Source organism: Bos taurus, chromosome 20 (genome assembly GCF_002263795.3).
Source record: "Bos taurus isolate L1 Dominette 01449 registration number 42190680 breed Hereford chromosome 20, ARS-UCD2.0, whole genome shotgun sequence".
In the NCBI taxonomy this organism is placed as follows: domain Eukaryota; kingdom Metazoa; phylum Chordata; class Mammalia; order Artiodactyla; family Bovidae; genus Bos; species Bos taurus.
Window position 1 is genome coordinate 39,212,936 of NC_037347.1, and position 24,143 is coordinate 39,237,078.

Genomic DNA, 24,143 nt, shown 5'->3' on the forward strand with positions numbered 1-24,143 from the left:
AACCATTACCTTCTGATTTGGGGTTCTAAGCCCTTCCTTCAGCCCTTCTCTCAACGCCTATTTTCAGACTTCCAATAAACGCTGCCTTCGGTCAAACTGTCCCTTGGACCATCTTTTGGCCACCACGGTACTCGTTCCCATACAATTAAATTTTCTTCTCCCTCTTTCCTCTAGAGCCAGCTAATGGCCAGGCTCCTCTGCCCAGGGGAAGCCTCACTGCCTTTCAGTACATGGTGAAAACTCCTTGTCTTGAATTCCTGGGGCAGTTATTAATTGTTTCAGTAAGTGAAAGTTAAGGTGAATCTGCTCAGTCCTGTCCAACTCTTTGCGAACCCATGGACTGTAGTCTACCAGGCTTCTCCATCCATGGGATTCTCCAGGTAAGAATACTGGAGTGGCTTGCCATTTCCTTCTCCAGGAGATCTTCCCGACCCAGGGATTGAACCCGGGTCTCCCACACTGTAGGCAGACGCTTTATCGTCTGAGCCACCAGGGAAGTCATTGTTCTAGTAACACGTTCTAGTAACCGACTACCCATGTTGTAGTAACCAAGTCACTGTTCTAGTAACCCACTACTAATTATATGCGTTATACTATTTTGCTTACATTTGTATTTACCTTTCCAGTAAGGCATGTTTTTCAAACAAGGCTAAGGTCTCCGTCTTAGCATCCTAACCACTCTATAAGCATTTTTATGGACTAGTGCTAATATGAAAGCCTCTTATAAACCTCAAAAAGTTGAGATTCAAATACTGTCTTCGTTACCCAGTCGAGAAGATCAGATTACTTCACCAGTCACACAGGCCTGGACTACAACTAAATAAAACATCCGAAAGAAGCATACTTCTATAGATGTAATCACATAACTTCACTAGGGAAGGCACGCAATTAAAATTTTCAATCTGCAGAACACCCGAAGTGAAATACAGAATCACTCAACCTACCAAAAGAGAAAAAAAGCATAGCTCTTTAGAAGACATTTGACTAGCCCCTTTGTCTTAATTACACTTAAGTAGCTGGGATTTCCCGCTGAAGTTAAGGGCAGCTTTCCCGGTGAAAGCCCAGGAAAGCTGCAGGAACTCCAGCAAGGGAAAAGCCCGAGACAGGACTGGGTTAAAAGCTCGACTCCTCCCCGCTCGGGGTCATCTACGGAGGGGTGGGAGGAGCACGAGAAGTCTCTAGGATGTTATCTTTCCCCATCAAGTGTCCACGCGGGAACCCGGGGACGTCTGGGACAGAACGAGGTGCTCGGGTCTCCAGTGAAGCCTGGGGGTGGAGGGCTGCGACCGCCGATGGGCTGAAAACCCTCATCGCCAGGGCTGGGCAGGGGCCACCCGGCCGGACGCCGGCACGGTTTCCAGGGCGAGGGGAGTTACCCGGCGGGCAAGCCCGGGCACAGCCGGGTCCCTGGAGTTACCCTGCGGAGAGCGGTGAGAAAGGTCGCGAGAGCCGCGGCTTTTGAGAGGGGCCGCGGCGGTTGCGGAGTAATTACCCGGGTGCCATTTCAGGGCCAGCTTCCGATAGGCTTTCTTGAGCTCCTCCTCGCTGGCGTCCCGCCGCACCCCCAGCGCTTCGTAGTGACACTTCATCGCCCGACAGGGCAGGGGGCTCGGGCCGGGGCCGGGGCCCGGGGCGGGGCCGGAGCCCGGACCCGGGCCGAAGTGGTGGCGACGGCCCTGGTGGTCCTCTCCTGCGGCGGGAGCCCGGCGCCCGCACCGGGCCAGCCACCGAGCGCGGCGGCAGCGACGGCGGCTCGGGGCGACGGCGGCGCGCGGGGGCGAAAGGCGGCGCTGGTTGCGGCACGCGGGAGCGCGGAGGGGGCGGCGCCGTCGGCGGCTCCGCATGGACAGGGGGAAGGCCCTGTTCCGGAACTAGCCGCGCGGGAGGGAGGCGGAGCCGCGGCGGGGAGGAGCCGGGGCCGCGGCGGGCGGGAGGCGGGGCCGAGGTGAGAAGGAGGTAGGGTCACAGGAGGCGGGGCCCCGGCGGGTGTCATTGTGAGGGGCACAGACGCCAGTCAGAGTGACACTTAACTTGACATCCGACCTGAGAGATGAGAAAGGAGTTTGATGGGATGAGATTCTGGAAAACATCTTGTAGTTCTTTAGATAATTTCTCAATTTGAGCCACGCTTTTACAGATGAGAAAACTCAAGCTTGAGGAACTCAAGCCTTCCCCACTTATGAATGGCAGGATTCCGTTGGATCAAAACCAGGTCTTTTAACTCTTTGCTTCGGTTACCACTTAATGAGATCTCTAATACTCCTTGTCCTAACCACTGTGCATGAGAAATAATAATAAATAAAATGACTTACACTGAAACAATTTAAGAGGGAAGCATCAACACGTTTTTATGTTTTACTACCGTGAATAAAATTACGCTGATCCACCCATCCATCACTCTTGATGGATCCATCACATCCATCACTAACTTCTTGGCCTCTAAACTTACATTTCCAAGATCGATTTAGGTTAAGAATGCAGTTAGGACTCAGCACTTTCACTGCTGACAGTCGGGTTAGATCCTTGGTCAGGGGAGCTAAGATCCCACATGAAAAGTTCAGTTCAGTTCAGTCGCTCAGTCGTGTCCGACTCTTTGCGACCCCAGGAACCGATCCATTACCAACTGCCGGAGTCTACCCAAACCCATGTCCATTGAGTCGGTGATGCCATCCAACCATCTCATCCTCCATCGTCCCCTTCTCCTCCTGCCCTCAATCTTTCCCAGCATCAGGGTCTTTTCAAATGAGTCAGCTCTTCACATCAGGTGGCCAAAGGATTGGAGTTTCAGCTTCAGCATTAGTCCTTCCAATGAACACCCAGGAGTGATCTCCTTTAGGATGGACTGTTTGGATCTCCTTGCAGTCCAAGGGACTCTCAAGAGTCTTCTCCAATACCACACTTCAAAAGCATCAATTCTTCGGTGCTCAACTTTCTTTACAGTCCACCTCTCACATCCATACATGACCACTGGAAAAACCATAGCCTTGACTAAATGGACCTTTGTTGGCAAAGTAATGTCTCTGCTTTTGAATATGCTATCTAGGTTGGTCATAACTTTCCTTCCAAGGAGTAAGCGTCTTTTAATTTCATGGCTGCAATCACCATCTGCAGTGATTTTGGAGCCCAAAAAATGAAGTCTGACACTGTTTCCCCATCTATTTCCCATGAAGTGGTGGGACTGGATGCCATGATCTTCGTTTTCTGAATGTTGAGCTTTAAGCCAACTTTTTCACTCTCCTCTTTCACTTTCATTAAGAGGCTCTTTAGTTCTTCACTTTCTGCCATAAGGGTGGTGTCATCTGTATATCTGAGGTTATTGATATTTCTCCCAGCAATCTTGATTCCAGCTTGTGCTTCCTCCAGCCCAGCCTTTCTCATGATGAACTCTGCATATAAGTTAAATAGTCAGGGTAACAAAATACAGCCTTGACATATTCCTTTTCCTATTTGGAACCAGTCTGTTGTTCCATGTCCAGTTGTAACTGTTGCTTCCTGACCTGCATACAGGTTTCTCAAGAGGCAGGTCAGGTGGTCTGGTATTCCCATTTCTTTCAGAATCTTCCACAGTTAATCCTGATCCACACAAAGGCTTTGGCATAGTCAATAAAGCAGAAATAGATGTTTTTCTGGAACTCTCTTGCTTTTTTGATGATTCAGCAGACGTTGGCAATTTGATCTCTGGTTCCTCTGCCTTTTCTAAAACCAGCTTTAACATCTGAAAGTTCACGGTTCATGTACTGCTGAAGCCACAAAAAAAGAGGTGCCACCAAAAAAAAAAAAAAAAATGCAGCGAAGGGATAGTATTTAACCAGCAGGAGGTTTTGGTTGATGTAACTGATACACTGTATTATGGGATGAAAGATCCCTGCAACTGTTCAAATATATTTCACTAGAACCTGGAATGTTTACCTATCAGTTGTTAAATTTATATTGTCAGCCACATACGGTTAGAAGGGTTGGCTCTGTTGCTAACAAATCTCTCTTGTACAGGATCAGGATACCCAGTCTATGAAGTTGTCCCTTTCTTCCCTAACATCCTGCCCTCTGCACAATCAAAACAAACCAACTCTTAAATCTCAAGTTTCTAGGCACAACACTGTCCAACCAACTCACTACTAAAAATTCAAACACTAGTCTCTTTTCCAAAGAAGGAAGATACTATATGGTCTTGGATTATAAATGATAATAGGGAAGATTGAGAAGTTTGAGTGCAAGGAAAAACAGGACATTTCCCTATCTGAGAATGGAATTAGGAAAGGGGAGTAAAGTGAACAAAAAAATAACTTTTTTCTTTCTCCAATTCCATCTGGTTTTGCTACTTCTCAGTCACTTGCCTCTTTTTCCTCCTGAAGGAAAGAGGATCCATTTTTGCTTTTAATACTGTATCAAAATTTAAAGACAATTACACTATATGTAAATTTCAGCCTAAAGGAAGATTTTATTAAACAGGTTGACTTCTAAATGAACATGGACTTGAGAAATTCTCATTCAAATGAGGTATCCACATCACATCAGATCAGATCAGTCGCTCAGTCGTGTCCGACTCTGTGACCCCATGAATCGCAGCATGCCAGGCCTCCCTGTCCAACACCAACTCCCGGAGTTCACTGAGACTCACGTCCATCGAGTCAGTGATGCTATCCAGCCATCTCATCCTCTGTCGTCCCCTTCTCCTCTTGCCCCCAATCCCTCCCAGCATCAGAGTCTTTTCCAATGAGTCAGCTCTTCGCATGAGGTGGCCAAAGTACTGGAGTTTCAGCTTTAGCATCATTCCTTCAAGAAACCCCAGGGCTGATCTCCTTCAGAATGGACTGGCTGGATCTCCTTGCAGTCCAAGGGACTCTCAAGAGGGTATCCACATAAATGATTACAATAACGTCTTATTTTCATCCTATATTCAATTGCTTAAATAAGGGCTTTTCCCCCCGAAGTAAACGTTCGTCGCTCAGTCATGCCCAACTCTTTGGGACCCCATGGACTGCAGCCCACCAGGCTCCTGTGTCCGTGAGATTTTCCAGGCAAGGATACTGGAGTGGGTTGCCATTTCCTTCTCCAACAAATTCATGTAACTACCACACAAATACAGTATTAGTCACAAAAGAAAAACCAATACCCAGCCAAAACAGTATTCATTTTTTTTACCTATCAAATTGACAGATTATCTCATTAGCAAGGGTACAAGGAAATGAACACTAACCTCTGGTAAGGTACAATATTTAGAGGAACAAGTTTCTAACTTTTGACCAGGGTTAACTACATATAGTGTACAAAATATGTGTAGAATGTTTGTTGCAAGCATCTGTATCAGAAAAGATAAAACTGAAATACTCAAATATCCAACAGTAAGGGACTGCTGAGGTGTTGCAGAGTAGAATACTGTGCAATTACTAATGTTGCAGATCAAGGACGGGAAAACGATTAGCAGGAAAAAAGTGACAGACCACCACACACATGGCCCTACCCTGTCTCTGGCCGCTTGCACCCAGAATCCTATCTACTACTTATCGTTCTTCAGGGTGATAAGCCCAGTGCTCTGCTTCAAATAAAGTTCTTTCATAACAGGAAAAACTCACATGTTCTGGTGCCGTAACTGTTCCGTTTTTCTTCCTTTTACTGTTAAAGTAATTTACACCCACTGCTTCTAAATTAAATTTGTAATCTACCAAACACTTTCAATACATATATCAACTTATTTGATTAGCAAAACCTAAATATTTTTCTCATATTTTTTCAAGGTAAGAAAACAAGAGAAGTTGGCTCTTCCCGTGCCTTGTGACTCAGGGACTCAAACTTCAGTAAGATGCTTCCCCTTCTAGCACTCTACCCTCACTGTGCACCATCTGAAACGATGCCCTCAAAGTGCCTAATACTGTTTTACATATGACAACAACCCAGTAAATCTGCCTGAATTTCAGCTTTAATAAACTGAAAATTTTAATCCAAGACAGTGGGCCTAAACCTTAAGTGTGCTAAATTTTTAGTAATATGTAAAGCTTTAAAAAGAAAAACAGAAATTAGGTGATGAGTTCTGGTGATATTTTATTTAGAAAAACATAGACCCACCCAGACCAAAGTCACAAAATCTTAAGTTTTTTCTTTTAAATGTCACACTATTAGATGTAAGGTCATCGCAAATAACAAAAGTATTTACACATTGAACACAAAATAAATATAAAACAACTGAAGTCAAATTAGTTCTCCATTGATTCATTTTGCATTCCCACTGCTCATCTTCTGTTTCATTTTTCTTTGTCTTTTGTAAATCCTTTTCTTTCTGGCTTTCAAATCGACTTTTGGCTCTGGTTTCACCCACTGTATTTCTACCGGCTTTTCCTCAGCTGGCGTAACAAAAACATCTGCAGTGGGATCATGGGGAAGAATAGTCTTTGGTTCTTTCTTTCTCAGCTTCTGCACATCTTTCACTTGCTGTTTCTCTCTGTATTTTGCAGCTGTGATGGATCTTATGACACGCCGATGCTAGAAACAAAAAAAATATGAAAGGTGCTCTTGAATAAAAATAAACATTTTATACATGGCAAGGACATTCACTTATGATACCTATTTCCCTTCACCCTGCATCATCAAAAAAAAAAAAAAAGTAATCTGTAAGACTGGATGCAGCAAAAGCCAAATTCAGTTTCACAGTTAACAGAACACTTATTTGACAGAATTACTTTGGCCCAAGAGTTTTAGGACATCAAGGACCACAGAATAGAAACAGCTTACCATGTTTGGTGACTGGTAGTGAGGATTTTCATACAAAGTTGGTCCTCCAAAACTTCCCTGGAAAATCTTTATAAGATTTAAGACAAAACGGGGTCCTATTTCTACAAGAGCAGCATCTTCTTCAATGATCTTTAATCAAAAAAAGGAAAACATTTCATTTTGATTTGAATAAAATACTTCTAAATGGTACACGGGCTATATCCTCATTACAAATGTGCCTAAAAGAACTGATACCCAATAAAGCTAAGGTGGAAGGGAAACTTGGCAAATGCCAAATCATCAATATTTTCTGAAATGTATTACTGGTTACAGGCAGTTGTCATAGGAAAATATAAAAGTCTTTTCAGTGTGTCTTTAAAATTGAGTCATTTCAATCTGGTCTGTATCTAGCTTCTCACAACACATGTCTTCTTGCAAAACTGGTCAAATAATTATTTAAAACTGCAACCATGATAACAAAATGTGAATATTCAAGCACCCTATGGGGCACTCTTTCAAAATTTAAATCAATCCTTGAGTTGTTTTTATAAATCTAATTCAAATTAGATTAAAAGGCATATAAAAGGATACACGGCAAAATTTATTTTTGAATGGCTACTGACTGTGGAATTAAGGAGCAACTTCTGAACCACAAATACTACTATTGTTGTTTAAGGCAGGCCTGCATTCAGAGGTTAAGAAGGGGCTATGTTTAACTCACATATCTTTTCTGCTTAACACAAGCAGAAAAAAGCCCAGTTTATTTCACACGCTGTCTGAAATTCTGTCTTGCTGTTTTCATCCACCACTCCTCCTGAATGAATCACTGTATGACTCATCTAATAGTTCTCATCAAATATTTTCTATGGGGGCTATGTTTTTCTAAGTCTAAAACCCCGCCCCAGCCCCAGCAGACTCTAAAACCTCTTAGGAGAGAAACTTATATTTTATTCAATGTATAATGACTTGTGAGAAAATCCATACTCAGCTGATAGCCATGAACTTAGATTATGAAATAGGGGTTATTTACTACAAGTCTGTAGGGAAAAGAAAGCTATTTAAGAGAAAAGAGTATCATTTCCTATTCTACATCATAAACACTATATATACTAACTTATATAATTAAAAACAAAAGCTAACCTGAAAGTTCCGAAACCATATCCTATTATCCAAAATGGTGAATGTAAACACATGGTCCACAAACGGCTGGCTTTTGGGATGGTACCGTGGTGTACTGAAGATCTGGTGGCAAAAGGGACGCGTTAGTTCTGTATTCTATGACATACCATGTGTGTTTTAGATAAAGTTAAAAGGAAGACACTTATTTATAATATTTTACTAAAAACAGTTTCTAGTAAAGATATTTACCTGAATTAAGAGTTCTTTTAACAAAGCATAATGTGGTAATTCATCAAAAGCCTGTAAGAATAAAGTGAACATATTATTTGACAACATTACTTTTGCTTAAAGTTGTGTTTTATTAACTAAATTGAATTATACAACTATATCCACTCAAAAAAAACAACAATGCACAGTAAGAAAATTAAACCTCATACACTGAATGAGAAACTTACAGGGTCAAAAGACAAGAGGGGCCGAGAACCTTTTAAACAGTTTCCAGTCATCTTTAGCTCAGCTAGGGTATGAACTAGAAAAATTATAACAACAAAAATAGTTATAACTTTGGCACAATTATCCCTAAAGATTATTTTCAATTATCCCAAAAGATTATTTTCAATTTTCTCACAAAAAAAATTTAAATTGAGTCAACTTACTATTTTGAACAAGGAATTTAGCAGATGGTCCATGAGGTGAATTTGAAAGCCTAAAAAATATAAAAGAAGCTTTTTCAACTAATTAGAATTTAGAATGTAGTAAAAACTTACTGCCAGCTCGATTTAAAAGATATCACAAAGACTTCCCTGGTGGTCTAGTGGTAGTCTGCACTTCCAATGCAAGGCGGCACAGGTTTGATCCCTGGTCTGGGAACTAAGATCCCACATGCCACATGGTGCAGTCAAAAACATAAAATGCACAGTTTAAAAAAAAGAAAAGATACCATAAAGTGCTAACAATACTCACATATTCCCAAATTTAATTAATACATTCTCTTTTGATATTGATTTCTAACATAATTTCACAGTTTTAAAAGAAAAGACTCTGTATGATTTCAATACCTTTAAACCATGGAATTTTTGCATTTGTTGTACATCCCTAGATATGTTCCAGTGTCTCCTGGTTTACAGTCTCTGGGAACTTGAATAGAATTTGTATCCTGCTGTTGTGTGAAACTGGATAAATCTTAATTATATTGAATTGTTTCACAGTGCTTTTCAAGTCCACTATATTCTTCTACTTTTCCGTCTATTCATTCTATTAATTTTTGAGAGTTTGATATTGAAACTCCAACTAAAAATCATAATTAATCTACTAAAAAATAATTGCAATATATTGTGGAACTATAACTTTTATTTTCTAAGTCTTCTGTAAATGTGTTATACTTTCATAATTTAAAAAATTAAAAAAAAATACATTCTCTTACCACATATAGAGATCTTGTTTTTTCTTAGCTTCAAAATAGATACATTTATTGCAGTTTTTCATTTCACAAACCTAAATGGAGCAAAGTATAGAAAAATGAAATACATAACAAAACTAAGATCTAAAGCAATTCAAAGAATGAATATTCAGATTCCTCTAAGAATACTTCAGCAGGTTAAGAGGTTACAAAGGTCTAAATCAAAGTAGATTTATTTGCAGAAATGTTTAGATTTTCTGCATAAGGTAAACTATGCTCTGCCCACCTCTTTGACGGAAACAGCTACTCTTTTTGGTCTAGCATTTTAACTGGCCTCCCTTGGGGAACCTCTTCTTCTGACCATATTGCTGTGTACAAACTACTAAGATTAAAAACAGACAACCCCAGGAATAAAGCACATTACAACCTCACCAATTGTAGAAAAACAGTCCTTAAAGAACCAAAAACATCCTTTATAACCATTACTTTGATGTTTAACTCTTTTGCTGTTCTATTTTAAGCTCAAGAAATTTGTTTTTTCTTCCTCATCTGTACTACCATTTCTGTGATTTGGTTCTGTAAAATCACTAAGGAGTATACAAAACCTATTTCAAGTTGAAGTAAACTTCAACGTCTTAAAGATTTATAAAGTCGCAAGTGAGAAATGCACAAAAGCAATAAGGGAATGATGTCCTTTATTACTGTAGTATTTATAAATTAATATATATATACTACCTGAGGCTTAAAGAATTCATCAACCCAATGCTTTTGTTGCTTACTTTCTCGGAATAAATACAACTACATGCTAAGTTGTGAGCTTTAGTTGCTGCAATCCAAATCCTGTTTATGTCTACTATCTTCACTTGAAATTATACTACCTATTAGGGGCCTGACTCCTTCATTAGAATGTAAGTTCCATGACGACAGGGGCATTTCTTTTAACACTGTTTCTATAGAATAATCCCATGATAGAACAGGGCTTCAAAATTTTGTGCTAAATGAATAACAGAAGCCTTTCTAATAACTAAAAAGAAGTATCTAAGTATCTAATTGTTTTTTAAAACAATTCTTCTAAGTTTTAAAAAAATTTGCTTTAAAAATGGAAGTTTAGTCTTCAACACTACTTTGAAATTTTAACCTATTACTAGTTCATAATACCTTAAGAGCAAATATCATATGCACTGCTTTTAATACTAGCAAAATACTTTCCTCAATATGTTTATTGAGAGAAGACAAATTTAAGAATGACCAAGAAATAATACATACTGAAGCACTAAACTATGTGAAATAGACAATGAGTACTATAAAAAATTTTAGAAGGTACATAATTAAAGTTTGCGTATCTTATATAAAACAACTTAAGTCACTGGATAACTGATTTATTTTTTAAATGATCAACTTCTCATGTTCTAAAATAGTTTCTAAATAGTGCTGCTAGAATATTTTACTTTATTTTCTTAAATTACCTCATTAATCACAAATAATTTATCTTTACGATCCATTTTAGTATCTGTAAAAAGAAAAAAAAACAATTAAAAAGATTTCAAAGCTACTTCAATCAAATCACTCATACTTTCTAGAAAATTAAATATTAAGTATCTTTATAATTTTCAGTTTAAATGAGATTGATCTTCAAAATGATTAGAGCTGAAGACAAATGACCTCTTTAAAAATCTTGTTCTTTTGAAATGCAAAAATGAGTGATTGAAAATAGTCCTCAGGAATTATAAAGATCTAGGCAGTGTTTCTTTGTGTGCAGGCATACCTCAGAGATTCTGCCTGTTCAGTTCCAGATGACCGTAATAAAGAGAATATTGAAAGACAGCAAGTCACATCAATTTTTTTTCATTTCCTGGTGCTTATAAATGTCATGCTTATACTATACCGTAGTATCAGATGTACAAACACACTACGTCTAAATAAACAACCTACATGCCTTAATTTAAAAATATTTTAATGCTAAAAAATGCTAACCATCATCTGAGCCTCCAGTGAGCCACAGTAGTAACTTCAAAGATCACTGATCACAGATCACAAAATAATAATGAAAAGGTTTGAAACACTACAAGAATTACCAAAATGTGACAGAGATACAAAGTGAGCAAATAAATGCCATTGGAAAAACGGCGCCAAGAGACTTGCTTGACCCAAGGTTACCACAAGTCTGCATATGGAGAAAAAAACAAATTGCAAAAAAGTGAAGCACAATAAAATGAGGTCTACCTCATTTTATTAATCTCTTTCCAAAGCAGGAAAATTCTCACAAACCAATTTTAGGACACAGGTTTTAGAAACACTTGCTTAGGAAACAATACAAATTAAAATTCTCTTTATGTAACTACAGACCTCAGTTTCAGAAACACTGTTATTTTATTCAGAAACACTGTTATGTTATTACCAAGAATTAAAACCTAAGCACCTCCCAACCCAGGCACAAAATACAGCTGCATGAGAACACTGTCATGGTTCCAAATCCCATTACTAAATGTTTTTCATTTGCCTGTAAGACATCCCATTATAAAAGAAAAAGCTTGGCATTTAATAGACTGAGCCCCAACTTAAAGGTTCTTCAAATCATACTCCTGGTACATTAAGTTTTTAATAAGAACAGTTTTTTGTTTTGTTTTGTTTTAAATGCAGAAAATAATACATGGCAGTCTTGATTAATTTAGAAGGACAAACCAGCTCATGGCCTCTGAGAACATTATAATGAAGTCATTCCTGGATTTTCAAAAAATGTTTTAGAGAAGACAATGGTTAATGCATTTTGCAGAGAATTTCTAAAAAATATTAATTGGAAAAATCTTGGCACTGAACAGATAAAACTTCTGAGAAGTCGTTCTTTACCTGACATGCTGAATGAACAAGTGTGACTAGAAGTGAAAATATATAAACAGGCAAGTTTACAAATATGAAATTTTAACACATATGATATAAAAGCACCTGCTTTAGAATGAGGCATCAACATTCTCAAGTCTTGCATTAAATGTCTTGTTCTGAAATTTATTCCTCTAGAAGAAAAGATGAGAATCCGTTCCTTATTTTTCCACTTTCCCTAAAGGAAAAAAGTGTGAGAATTTTAACATTTCATGGTGAATCTATCTTGTTTGCTTAAAAATAAATGCTTCCAAGTAGCAACCCAAACAATCCTGACCTCAGCCTTTAATTCAATCTCAGTAGCATTTACTGATCCCAGCTGCTTTCCAGAAACCTCCTTGGCTTCCCTTTGTTTTTCTTCAATTTCTCCAGTTCCTCCTCCTGATTATGACAGTTCTCATAATCACTCTCACAGCTTTCACTGTCAACTAACTCTACAGAAAGATAAGGAACTCTTTCTAGCTCAAATAATCCAGTATCTGACTTACCTCAAATTCAACTTTAGGATGCCAAATCTTAAAAGCTGGTAAACTTCCTTACTGTTTTTCTGATGATGTCACCATCATTTCAGTCCCCTATGCTTTGAATCTTCCATTATCTCATATCATAAGCACCAGTAAATGCTGTCAATTTCTCTTTCCAACAACTCTTAGTCCTCTCTTAGTGATACTGCCTTCAAGGTTCAGATTCTTATAATCTCATAACAATTGCAGATCTTCAAATGCTAGTCCTCCCTGCCAGGAGCTCCTCCAATAGACAAGGTGGACTACCACCTGCTCGCTCCAATCACATCTTTATCTTCCAGGGTTTTCTAAACAAAGTTCAAAACGACACAGCTTTAACACTAGATTCTAAAGCACATTTATATTTCTACCTATACTTTAGCCAATTTGGCTGTTTTGTTTTTTTTTCCAAGTCAGCATTTCATCCACTTAACACCTCTGATTAGTTTTTTTCTCTCCCTCTGGACTTACATTGTTCCCTCTCATTTTTGAATACAGAAATTTTGCCCTTACCTTGGGATACAATTCAAAGGCTAAATCCTTCATGATCCCTTACCTGGTTATTCTAAAGGAATCTTTATCTCCTGCACTTAAATAAAAAATTTCATATTATGACTCAGATGACAGATACTATCACATTTCTTTTTAGCTCCTAAAGGGAAGAATGAGAACACTAACATTTACAGATAATCTACAGGTCTAGTTTACTCTTCACAAAGAGTAAATTACATTTTTTTCCTTAGTTTGCAAATGAGAAGAGTTCAAAATGTCCCCGTTAATTAATATCAGGATTAGAATTCAAGCTTATCTTTCATTCCTCAAAGCTAACTCCTTTCCCAGCGCTTGCCAAATTTACCTGTCATTCACTACGTGGTATATACAGATCTATGCTAAGCTGTCAGAGAAGGCAATGGCACCCCACTCCAGTACTCTTGCCTGGAAAATCCCCTGGACGGAGGAGCCTGGTAGGCTGCAGTCCATGGGGTCGCTAGGAGTCAGACACGACTGAGCGACTTCACTTTCACTTTCATGCACTGGAGAAGGCAATGGCAACCCACTCCAGTGTTCTTGCCTGGAGAATCCCAGGGACCGGGGAGCCTGGTGGGCTGCCGTCTATGGGGTCGCACAGAGTCGGACACGACTGAAGCGACTTAGCAGCAGCAGCAGCATACTAAGCTGTTGTGGGGGTGGCGGGGGACGACGGAAGGAAATTACTAAATCAGACGAATTGTCTCCACAGTATTTTATCTAGCTTAAGATGAATGAAAGATTCAACAACTTGTGTTCACCTTCTTCTAAAAAAAAAAAAAACAAACCATCAACTTACATATCAGTTCTTAGTTTCCTTCTAAACTCCAATATTTTAGGAGAAAGTGGTCACGTTTTAATTTTGCAATCCCAAAGCACGGGAAACCTAACTTCTTACAGTGCTTGGCACATTAAAACTTTGTCGAATACACCTAAAAACTCACAGTATCTACCCTAGTTTTTCGTATCCCTTCAGAGTTACAAATCAAGTCAGGGATTGAATGGGAATGAGATTTAAGAGGGAATGGATATATGTATACTTATGGCTGATTAACGTTGTTGTACATTAGAAAACTGTACAACACAACATTGTAAAGCAATTATCCTCCAATTAAAAGTAAAATTAAAAAAAAAAATCACGTCTAAAGCACAGTCCCAAAGGACAGTAGCTTTTTAAAGAACCGCATAACCAGCTTCAACATTCAGAATACGGAAATATTCTGGCTATCCCATCACTGGTAGGGATATATACTCGAGAGAGACAAACAAGTTTAAGGAAGAATTCCTTTCTCCGACAACAAAAAACGAAGGAAATGAAGACAAAACACTGTAACAGTCGCCGAAAGTCGCTTCTCTGCGAGCAGTAACAGCTTTGAAATCGGTCAAGTTGCTCAGTCAGCAGCCTGCCAAGAGTGCAGCCACGTGCACTAGGGTTAGATGTAAAGGCGGCAGCTGGTCCCGCCGAGAGCTGAGACGGAGCTCCCGTAACACCCCCAGCATCTCTGAAACCCGCAGAGCGGTAATCAGGTAGGTACCACAACGAAAGCGCGTGGAGCCGCGGCCGCAAAGCCCCCTTTACCTTGCAAACTGGGCCTGGGATACGATCTTTCTCTTCTTCTGCCGCCTCCTCTGATACGTCGTTCGCCTTAGCCGGCAGCTTGCCATCTTTCGCGTCTCTTTTCAACTTTTTCGCCTGAACCGCCAGGCCTCCACGCCGTTTCCTCTTGGTCGCTGCCATCTTGCTCCGCGCCTTCGCTCTGGGCCTTCCTTCCGGCTCTGCCGCTCGCTCCGCCTTCCCGTCTCTATGGTCCCGGCCCCCAGCTCCACAGTCCTGCAGCTCTATGGTGCCTCTTTCCCGTCTTTATGGTACGGCCCGGTCGGCTCTCTAGGCCTCTTCTATCTCTGTGGTGACGGTGGCCGAGGTGACCGGCAAATCTGAATAGAGTGGCGGGAGCCGTTCCACTTCTTCCGCAGTTTTCTAGGAGCTGCATCCGGGCGCTGCGCACAGGTAGGGTTTGGGCGCTGGGGATCCCAAGACAAGTCTGTAAGCGGGTCGTGGGCTGGTGAGTGGTGGTGGGTGGTTGTCTGGGTCTCTTGAAGGACCTTCCAAGGACTCAAGCCCGCCCCCGTAGCGCATATCCTGTTAGAAGCAAGATTGGAGGCGCGGGACACCGCTTCTCTGACTGAGGAAGCGGAGCCTCTGTTTGGCTTGGCGAAACTGACCCCGGTTGACCGTGCTAGTTGCGTATTTCTGTCCTTCTTAACTTTTCGTGTTACTGTCTCCTTACTAAAGACGACGAAACCCTAGTTTACAGGGTAATTTCCCCCAAAGTTAGAGATAGTTAAGTGGCAGAGGTGGGGTTTCAGTCCCTACTTCGGCGAGTTCAGCGTCCAGGCCTCTTCCACTCGGCTCAGCGCAGGTTGAAATCGCGGGCCTCGTCAGCCTGGACGGGGAGTTTTACTGTCGCATCTCATCAGGAGCATCCCTCGGGGCCGCATGCGCCGTGGACCATGCCCCTCCTAACCCAGCGGATCCCAGACGAGAATGATTACTGCTTAGTGGCCAGCCTTGACAACGTCAGGAACCTCTCCACTATCTTGAAGGCTATTCATTTCCGAGAACATGCCACGTGTTTCGCTACTAAAAATGGAATCAAGGTTACAGTGGAAAACGCAAAATGTGTACAAGCAAATGCTTTTATTCAGGTATGGAAGTTGGCACCTTTAATCCGGTGACATATGACATTCTTCACCCAGCTCAATGAATTCCAAGGGTCCTTACTTAAGTTGGAGCACAAAATATCATTATTTGAATTCTTTTTCTCTCCTGGTAACAAATCCTTTTCCTATCGTGTTTTACAGAAATAATGGTTAATAATGTCTAAAATATTTTAAACTATAGGTGGGCACTTTTTCTGAGTGTTTTGTATGTTTATATATTTAAATCATTTAATGCTCACAATAGTGGTTTAGATGTAGTTTCTTTAGTTCTAGGTAATATACGGTTACTATGTGCAAGGGTACTGAAGTTCCCATGACTACAGATCATCAGTACTGTTGTCTCACATAACTCTAAAACTGAAACGATATGTGTTTGAACTGTCAATTGGTGTTTGTACTAAAATGAGTGTTTTGTGTAGAAAATGACCATGTCATTATGAGTGCCAAAACTGTACTGATGGCGGCTAAACTTTGAAGTGGTCTTTGAATACTTTTAATAAATTTATTTTGATAAATTAAAAAAAGTCAACAGTCCTACAGTCCTATGAGGTGGTTCTATTATTATTCCCATTTTACATTTGTGGAAACTGAGACACTAAGTGATTTGTCAGCAGTCCTATGGCTGGCAAGTGGCTTAGGTGGGATGAGAACCCACAACATTTGTTTCTGTAGTATATGCTCTTTTGCACTACTTCCCTGTTAGTATTTTTTCCTCTTATTGGTTATAATCTGTTTGTTTTTACAAAGTAATAGTTGTATGGTTCAGATAGGATTTCACATTTAATTTAGCATGTTTTTGGAACACCTAAGGGCACAGTATGACCTCAGGTATAGAGGGATTAATCAGACATGGTTCCTGTCCTCAAAAAGAAATTGAGAGTCAGTTATTACTCATGCATTGTCTAATTTGTTTGGCTGTTTTCCACATGACCTTAGCCCAACTGATGGGCACAAAAAGAAGACAAGGGAGAGTCATGTAGGAGATAGTTTAGCTCCAAGGAGATAGATGAAGGACCTTTTCATAAAGTTTTGCATCAGACTGAAATCAGTTTCACCTTCAACTACTGAGTAGTAGTATTCTAATGGATCTCAGTTGAAAAAGTTTAAGATGTGTTGACTGATAATCAAATTATTTTCATGGGTTTAGCACAATATTGTTATTTTAAAAACATAAAGTCAGCTCTAGAATTGTATGTGTGCATTATCATTCTTTAACATACATTTTCACATTTACTTTTTTTTTATAGGCTGGAATATTTCAAGAATTTAGAGTTCAAGAAGAGTCTGTTACTTTTCGAATTAATTTAACTGTCCTTTTAGACTGTTTATCTATTTTTGGATCAAGTCCTGTGCCAGGTGAACTATTTTATTGTCATAATAACATAAAAGCATTTCTGGATGGTCAGAAAAATACAGGGAAAATTATTAGAATATAAGTAGTATAAACATTTGTTTAAAAAATTAATTGCCAATTTATTTTTCATTTGCCACAATCATATATTCTGATTTTTCATAATATTAGTAGATGCTAATGGTTCTTAATTTACATTCATCTTTTAATTTACAAAGCTTTTAGGATTTTAAATTTGAACTAATCAAAAGAATACTTTGAACATGTCTTAAATATGTTTAACATTGAGAAATATATTTTAATTGCTTCTTTTCCCTAATTTGTCAAGAATTATAGTTAGTGGCAGAGAAAAACAGATACCAGTTGTCCTGAGTCCCAGTTCACTGTGTTTGACATTTGCTCTTTTTTCTTTAAGCCCTATTTATAAATTCAGTTTATTTCCCTAAATGCTTTTCTTTAAAATAGTCATATACTTTTAACAATAGTTAAAACTACAAGGAAACCCCAGAAGAATGATTTTTACTTCATAGGAAAGGATCAGTTATGGTCCTCTAGAAAATATGTTTTAATTGTGTACTGACAGTTCCGAAATTGTCAGGAATTGGTTAAAATTATACATTTTCTAATGCAGTGATCCCCAACTGGTTTTCCATAAAAGTACCTGCCTTCTTCCATTCCTCAGTGTGGTTCTCCACCCACTAAGAGGAGTAGAGTGTCCTGTCATAGTCCTTCTCCTCTTTAGTACTAGTTTTGCAGAGCTAAAACCCTAACCTCCGTTAACCACCCTTTTTCTCCCAATTAGACCTTAAGATGTGGTGAAATATAAAGAGTATCTCCCAGTAGAAAACGTTGGAAGGGTCCTTATCACAATAAATACATTGATGTTATAATAAGACAATATGAAAGCAATCCAGATTGAACCTTTAAGAATAGCATAATCTATCCTACAACAGTTATTATTAATACATGCAATATGGACTGTATAGATTCTCCATCCTGAAGTTGTATATTTATATATAATCACCTAGCTATCTCTAAAGTGTTTTTTTTTTCAACCTGGAAAATGATTTCAAAGAGTTACATTTTATTCCCAATTTTTTGCAGTTATTTTTGGAATTGTCTACACACAACTATCATCAGGAAAGATGTGATCCCTTCTCATAAGGATATACATACATATATGCTAGAAATGGACACGGTAAAATGTTCTTGAGTTTTAGGCATGATTTGAGGTAGAAACTGAGCCCAGAGCTCTAAAGCTAAGCCCAGAGTAGTATTTGTTTCCATTGCAGGGACTTTTACTGCACTTCGGATGTGTTACCAAGGTTATGGTTACCCTCTGATGCTGTTTCTGGAAGAAGGAGGCGTGGTGACAGTGTGTAAAATCAACACTCAGGAGCCTGAGGAGACTCTGGATTTTGATTTCTGCAGCACCAATGTCATTAATAAAATTATTCTGCAGTCAGAGGGGCTCCGTGAAGCATTTTCCGAGTTGGATATGACGAGTGAGGTCCTGCAGATCACCATGTCTCCAGATAAACCTTATTTCAGGTACTTGAAAGCCCTGCAGTCCTGGTTAATGTAGTTTACTCCATCTACCTGCTTACACATTTTCTTAGAATGCAGTTTTTGTTACCCAGGTTATGAAAATTTTCAGAACTTCAGAGAGCTTCTACTCTTAGTTCATACTTTTATGTGTCAGGACACTAGAAGACCCAGGAAGACTAACTCACTATAAAGCTTCATAGGTAGTGTTGGTTTCTAGAAGAGTAGCCCCATCTCTGAGTTCATAAACTAGTGATCATTTCATTGCTGTTCTACTTACCACCATAGATCAGTTGCATTGTGAGGAAAATTGAGCTTAAACTTTTGCAAAAGGTGTTTACAGCATGTAGTATCTCTTTTTCCCAAGTTAGTACAGATGCTGGAGGGAATAGGTGTTTTCTATACATGGTTCATTCACTTAAGTATCAATCACCTATAGTGTGCATATTTACATTAAGTGCTGCTGCTGCTGCTAAGTCGCTTCAGTCGTGTCCGACTCTGTGCGACCCCATAGACGGCAGCCCACCAGGCTCCCCCGTCCCTGGGATTCTCCAGGCAAGAACACTGGAGTGGGTTGCCATTTCCTTCTCCAATGCATGAAAGTGAAAAGTGAAAGTGAAGTCGCTCAGTCGTGTCCTACTCTTAGCAACTCCATGGACTGCAGCCTACCAGGCTCCTCCGTCCATGGGATTTTCCAGGCAAGAGTACTGGAGTGGGTTGCCATTGCCTTCTCCAACATTAAGCACTACAGGAAGGAAAAGCTTAAAATCAAGATGATGAGGCTATACGTGAAACACCTTAGAGAGAACAAAATTACATGCCGTTAAGATTAGGGAACCAGCACAGGAGTACTTTGGGAGGCATGGTCAGGGTGAGATTCCTAAGAGGGCAATTTTCAGCAGGAATATAGTATCAAAAACTGTCAAGCTGCTTCTCATATTTTGACCCAACGAATGAAATGGCAAAACTCTTCAGGATTAGAATCAGAGAGAGAATTTATTTATTTCTACTCTTTTGAAATCATTCAGAATATTAGAGTAAAGGAGTTAAATACATACGGTATGAGAGGTGTAATTATTATTTTTGTATCTCCTTTAGAAGAACTGCAGGCTTTTCTTATTGGTTAGGTAGTTAAAAAATTTGCTCAAGATTGGTTAAAATGCTAATCAAAATGGAAATGAGTGCAACCCTACTTAAGCAGTGATGTGAATTAAAGATTTCAGACACTTTAAACAGAGTATTCCAGAGGCTCCTCATCTACATGATCTCTCTCAGCATGGGTGACTAGATGGATCATGGTATTTTTCATCTCCCATACAGGAAATTATTTGGTGGTGGGGAACTGGAAGTTGAAATATTTTTTTCTGGATATATTAAACTTGAGCCTGTGGCACTAGGGAGTAGTTGGATAGATAGGTGTAGAGTTCAGGAGATCAGTCTAGACTAAAAATATAGATTTGGGAACCATCAGCATGGCTGGGCATGAACAACATGGCTCAGAGAAAGAGGTGATGTTAAAGAGGGAAAAGATGGATTCTGGGGAAAGCCAGCAAGCACCTAGGTCTTTATCACTGTGCTCATATAGCGCTCACATACAGTGCTCATATATGTTAATTCCAGGTGGCTCAGATGGTAAAGAATCTGCCTGCAATGCAGGATACCCACGTTAGATCCCTTGGTCAGGAAGGTCCCCTGGAGAAGGGCATGGCAACCCACTCCAGTATTCTTGCTGGAGAATCCCATGGACAGAGGAACCTGGTGAGCTTCAGTCCATGGAGTCACAAAGAGTCGAACAGGACTTGAGCCACTAACACTTTTCACTTTCCAAAACAAATGATCAGTAAGTTAAGTAAACATAAACATTCACAAATTGTCTGCAAACTACTGATATTCCCAAGCAAAGAAAACCATAAAACAGCCTGAAAAGCGTCTGAGACACACAAAAGCCCTAATTGCTTGGTGTGGCAGTAGACATAGCTGGCAGGGCCCTGGGCTTGCCATTGACATAGATCAGGGCCCGTCACTCTGCCACTCTCCTGTTACATGGTTCTGATTTGAGGAAGAGGGAAGGACAATATCAAAGTAATATTAAGGTAATGAGATTGAGGCAGAGCCCCCTAGATTCCTTCTGTGACTGGCTTTTTTCAAAGTCATTTATTAGTTGCTAGCTCTGTACTGCAGCATCCTACAGGAATCTTTATTATGTTGTTACAGCGCTGTGTCTACAGCTGTCTACATATGTGTTTCACTCACCAGAATGAGCTTCTTAAGGAAGTGTTTGCTTATTTGGATACTAATGTGGCTTATTGTTGAACCAATGAATAAATGAATTGCTCATTTTCTACTATAGGTTATCTACTTTTGGGAATGCAGGAAGCTCCCACCTTGACTATCCCAAAGATTCTGATTTGATGGAATTATTTCACTGCAATGAGACCCAGGTCAACAGGTCAGTAGGTTGCCATTTGGTGATGAAGGTGAGGTTAAATACTATATTTCTATTAAATAAACTTTTTAAGACTTTCAATGTGTAGATAAAAGTATAGCAAAAAATAAATAGTAGGTTGCTGGGTTTACATGGGAATTTGGCATTGTGATAGTGAATTAAATTTTCAAAATGAAGAAAATATTAGCAAATTGGACGGCTCTTTGATTCTGTTCTTATATTTGCTGTTTGGTAGTTCTTGGCTAACTTCTGTCCTTTACTTGGAATTATGCTTTAAATGTGTCCAAATAACAGCTTTTTGTTTACTTTTCTGCAGATACAAGATTTCTTTACTGAAACCCTCTACAAAGGCATTAGTCCTGTCTTGTAAGGTATCTATTCGAACAGATAACCGAGGATTTCTCTCATTACAGTATATGATTAGAAATGAAGATGGACAAATATGCTTTGTGGAATATTACTGCTGTCCTGATGAAGAAGTTCCTGACTCTTAGTCTTCAGTATGGCGGTTCACGCACTGTTTATGTACACATGCGTAGTAGGTCATGTTCTCATGCTGAGCGCAGTGCCCTTCATGACTTCCTGTTAAGATTTTGTAAGGGGAAGAAGCAGGGAGGAGGAGCAGCACAGTCCCTGTCCCGATAGTTGCTGTAGGTTTTGTCAGTAATGTTGTCACGTAGTCATAGATTACCCAGTATGGACTAGTTTGTGGTTCTGTCTTTTGAACTCACGGAAATTGTTACAAGTCAAGGTGCATAAGTTTTATGTGTTATTCTACTTAAGTAGGACATTCCAAGAGTATAAAAATTTGAAGTTTGGTGAAGCCATATCAGAAATGTTCTTTTATTTATTTACTATTAGAAAAAGCAATAGCATATGGGCATCACTTCCTAGTTGGAATTCTGGAGACTCTGTCATAAAGCAGTGGTTCTCAGAGTGTCATGCCTAGACCACCTGGAAACTTGTCAGGAACTCTGAGGGTGGGGCCAGCAATCTATAGTTTAAACAGCTTCCCCCCTTCACCGCCCCACCCCCCGAGATTCTGATCCTTGCTAAAGTTTGAGAACCACTGTTTTAAAGGATATTTTTTAAAAATAGCATTTTAATTGCATTGAAGTGACTGCTTTTACAGGTGATGTCTTTGCAAGTGTTCTGAAGTTTAAGTGTCATCAAACAAGTCTGAATAATTATATGATTTATTTACATTTTGAAGGCATTTATGAACATGATATAAAACAGTCTTCAGAATTACAGGTTTTCATCTTGTTCTGAAAACCAGTCATTGTAGTAAGTACTTATTAGATACCTTCTATTTGCCTATAAGAGTTCCTCAACCAGGGCTTCCCAAGTGGCTCAGTGGTAAAAGAATCCACCTGCCAATGCAGGAGACACAGGTTCCATCCCTGATCCTGGAAGATCCCACATTCTGTGGAGCGGCTATGCCCGTGTACCGCAACTGCTGAGCCTGTACTCTAGAGCTTGGCAGCTGCAGCTACTGAGCTCATGTGCCCTAGAGCCCGTGTTCTGCAACTAGAGAAAAGCTTGCACATGACAAAGACCTCGTACAACCAAAAATAATTTTTTTTTTTTTTTAAGTTTCTCAACCAAACCAAGGCATATCTCAGTGGGCAGGCACGTAGGCGCTGCTCCCGGGTACCTGTACGACTCATGCAATGCTGGGTATTTAGCCCAGGGTGAATGCGGGATAACTAGTTAAGTCTCCCGGGCAATCTCGGGATGCCCAGCTGGTACAAAAGTCGTTGGAGTTTTGTAAAGTTACAGTATGTGTTCAAGAAGGAAATGATTGAATCTGCCAAATGTCCAGATTTTTTTTTGTCTCAATAAGCATTAAGAACAAAACACGTCTAAAACATAATTATGAAAATACTTAATCAGTAAACATTTCAAGGACTACAATTTTCCTTTAAATTTAAAACTGGACAGTTACTTGGTTTTTTTCCATTGGCATGTCTAGTATCTAAAATAGTGCCAGGATAAGGTAAATACTCATCAGATAAAAGGACCTCCACTTTCAGATTATTAGTCACTATGAAAGTTGAACCTATGATTAAATAAGACTGACATTTTTGCACATTTAAGACTACTATTTCAGCTGAACATATCTTGAGTTACTTAGAATTCAGAAGCTAATAAATTTAATTCTTTCTCAGTCACCGTAACATCAAGATATGTTTTAATAAAGAATTTTCTAGTTATGTGTGTTCTGTTTGACTCCCTAATTTGCTAGCCTAACTTTGTTCAAGTTCCTATGAGAGACCACTGGGGGGAGCACTTACTTGGGCAACGCAGATGCTTTGGTGACTGTAAGTTGAGTTCACGTGTCACAAAAGACTAAGATTTAGCTTTACCTTTCTGAAGTTTACCTCATATTCTTTCTAATAAAATTGTAATAAATTTTAAAATTGTAATTCTAATAAAATTAACAGTAGCTATTTTTTTCTATTTTTAATTAGTTTATTCCCAACTTATGATTATGCTTCCACCTAGAACTGATGAAATGATTCAAAACAAAAATGTTAAATTTTACTGTTGTAATAAAAATAAGTCTTGTAATACATGTTTTGTTTTTTTTTTTTTTTATAAGAAGCCACACAGTTGCTGTGATACTCTCAAGTCCTGCTAAGCATTAGTTACCATTGCTGAAAGGGCAGCATGTGGCAGCCCCTACAGCTTAGGGTGAGTGGGGGGGTTCAGAACTACATAGACTCCCTTTTCCCCTTTCCGTCTTCATACTGCTGGCTCTTGTCCCCACCTGAAACAAAATCTGCTGGGTTCTGAGGAATTGGGAAATAGCATTTTCTCTTTTCCCGAGTTTGTATTCGTAGCATTTTTATATGAGTGTCAGGTTGCATGCTCTTCTGCAGCAGTTAGCAGCTCTACTGTGGGTTTTCCTGCTCCAGCAGTGGACAGCTCAACCTCTAATCAGAA

General features: G+C 39.5%; 3 protein-coding genes and 1 long non-coding RNA gene across 6 annotated transcripts in view; 2 read left to right on the top strand and 2 right to left on the bottom strand.

Annotated features, from left to right (window-relative positions):
• DNAJC21 (DnaJ heat shock protein family (Hsp40) member C21) overlaps positions 1-1,749 on the bottom strand; it is a 26,865-nt gene extending 25,116 nt beyond the window's left edge. The window contains exon 1 of the mRNA NM_001192218.3: positions 1,493-1,749. Coding sequence (NP_001179147.1) covers positions 1,493-1,589 — 97 coding nt within the window. The 5' untranslated portion in view covers positions 1,590-1,749. The remainder of the gene's footprint in view (positions 1-1,492) is intronic.
• Positions 736-6,465, top strand: LOC132343238 (uncharacterized). Its single transcript, XR_009491973.1, has 2 exons — positions 736-1,430; positions 5,736-6,465. It is a non-coding gene; the product is annotated as an uncharacterized lncRNA (long non-coding RNA).
• Positions 6,024-14,909, bottom strand: BRIX1 (biogenesis of ribosomes BRX1). Its single transcript, NM_001034529.2, is given in 10 exon segments — positions 6,024-6,477; positions 6,727-6,855; positions 7,846-7,947; positions 8,074-8,124; positions 8,280-8,353; positions 8,481-8,530; positions 9,248-9,318; positions 10,690-10,733; positions 12,167-12,278; positions 14,711-14,909. Coding segments are annotated over 10 exon segments (1,062 nt in total). The 5' UTR covers positions 14,870-14,909; the 3' UTR covers positions 6,024-6,207.
• A 22-nt stretch (positions 14,910-14,931) lies between these two features.
• On the top strand, positions 14,932-23,772 carry RAD1 (RAD1 checkpoint DNA exonuclease). Of its 3 annotated transcripts, none has more exons than NM_001192490.2 (6): positions 14,932-15,139; positions 15,610-15,837; positions 17,100-17,208; positions 18,496-18,754; positions 21,099-21,197; positions 21,511-21,688. In NM_001192490.2, the coding sequence occupies exons 2-6, from the start codon at positions 15,643-15,645 to the stop codon at positions 21,686-21,688; spliced, it is 840 nt and encodes a 279-aa protein (NP_001179419.1). In that variant the 5' UTR covers positions 14,932-15,139; positions 15,610-15,642. The 3 variants fall into 3 exon arrangements, with proteins under 3 accessions (NP_001179419.1, XP_005221656.1, XP_015314575.1); XM_005221599.5 differs by having other exon boundaries at positions 15,091-15,139; positions 15,552-15,837; positions 21,511-23,772; XM_015459089.3 differs by having other exon boundaries at positions 15,091-15,139; positions 21,099-21,225; positions 21,511-21,596.
• Positions 23,773-24,143: the final 371 nt, after the last annotated feature.

Coding starts and splice junctions, on each gene's coding strand:
- RAD1 (NM_001192490.2), top strand. CDS start 15,643: ATGCCCCTCCTAACCCAGCGGATCCCAGACGAGAATGATTACTGCTTA. Junction 17,209..18,495: donor TGGATCAAGTCCTGTGCCAG/GTGAACTATTTT, acceptor TTTCCATTGCAG/GGACTTTTACTGCACTTCGG. Junction 18,755..21,098: donor CCAGATAAACCTTATTTCAG/GTACTTGAAAGC, acceptor TTTCTACTATAG/GTTATCTACTTTTGGGAATG.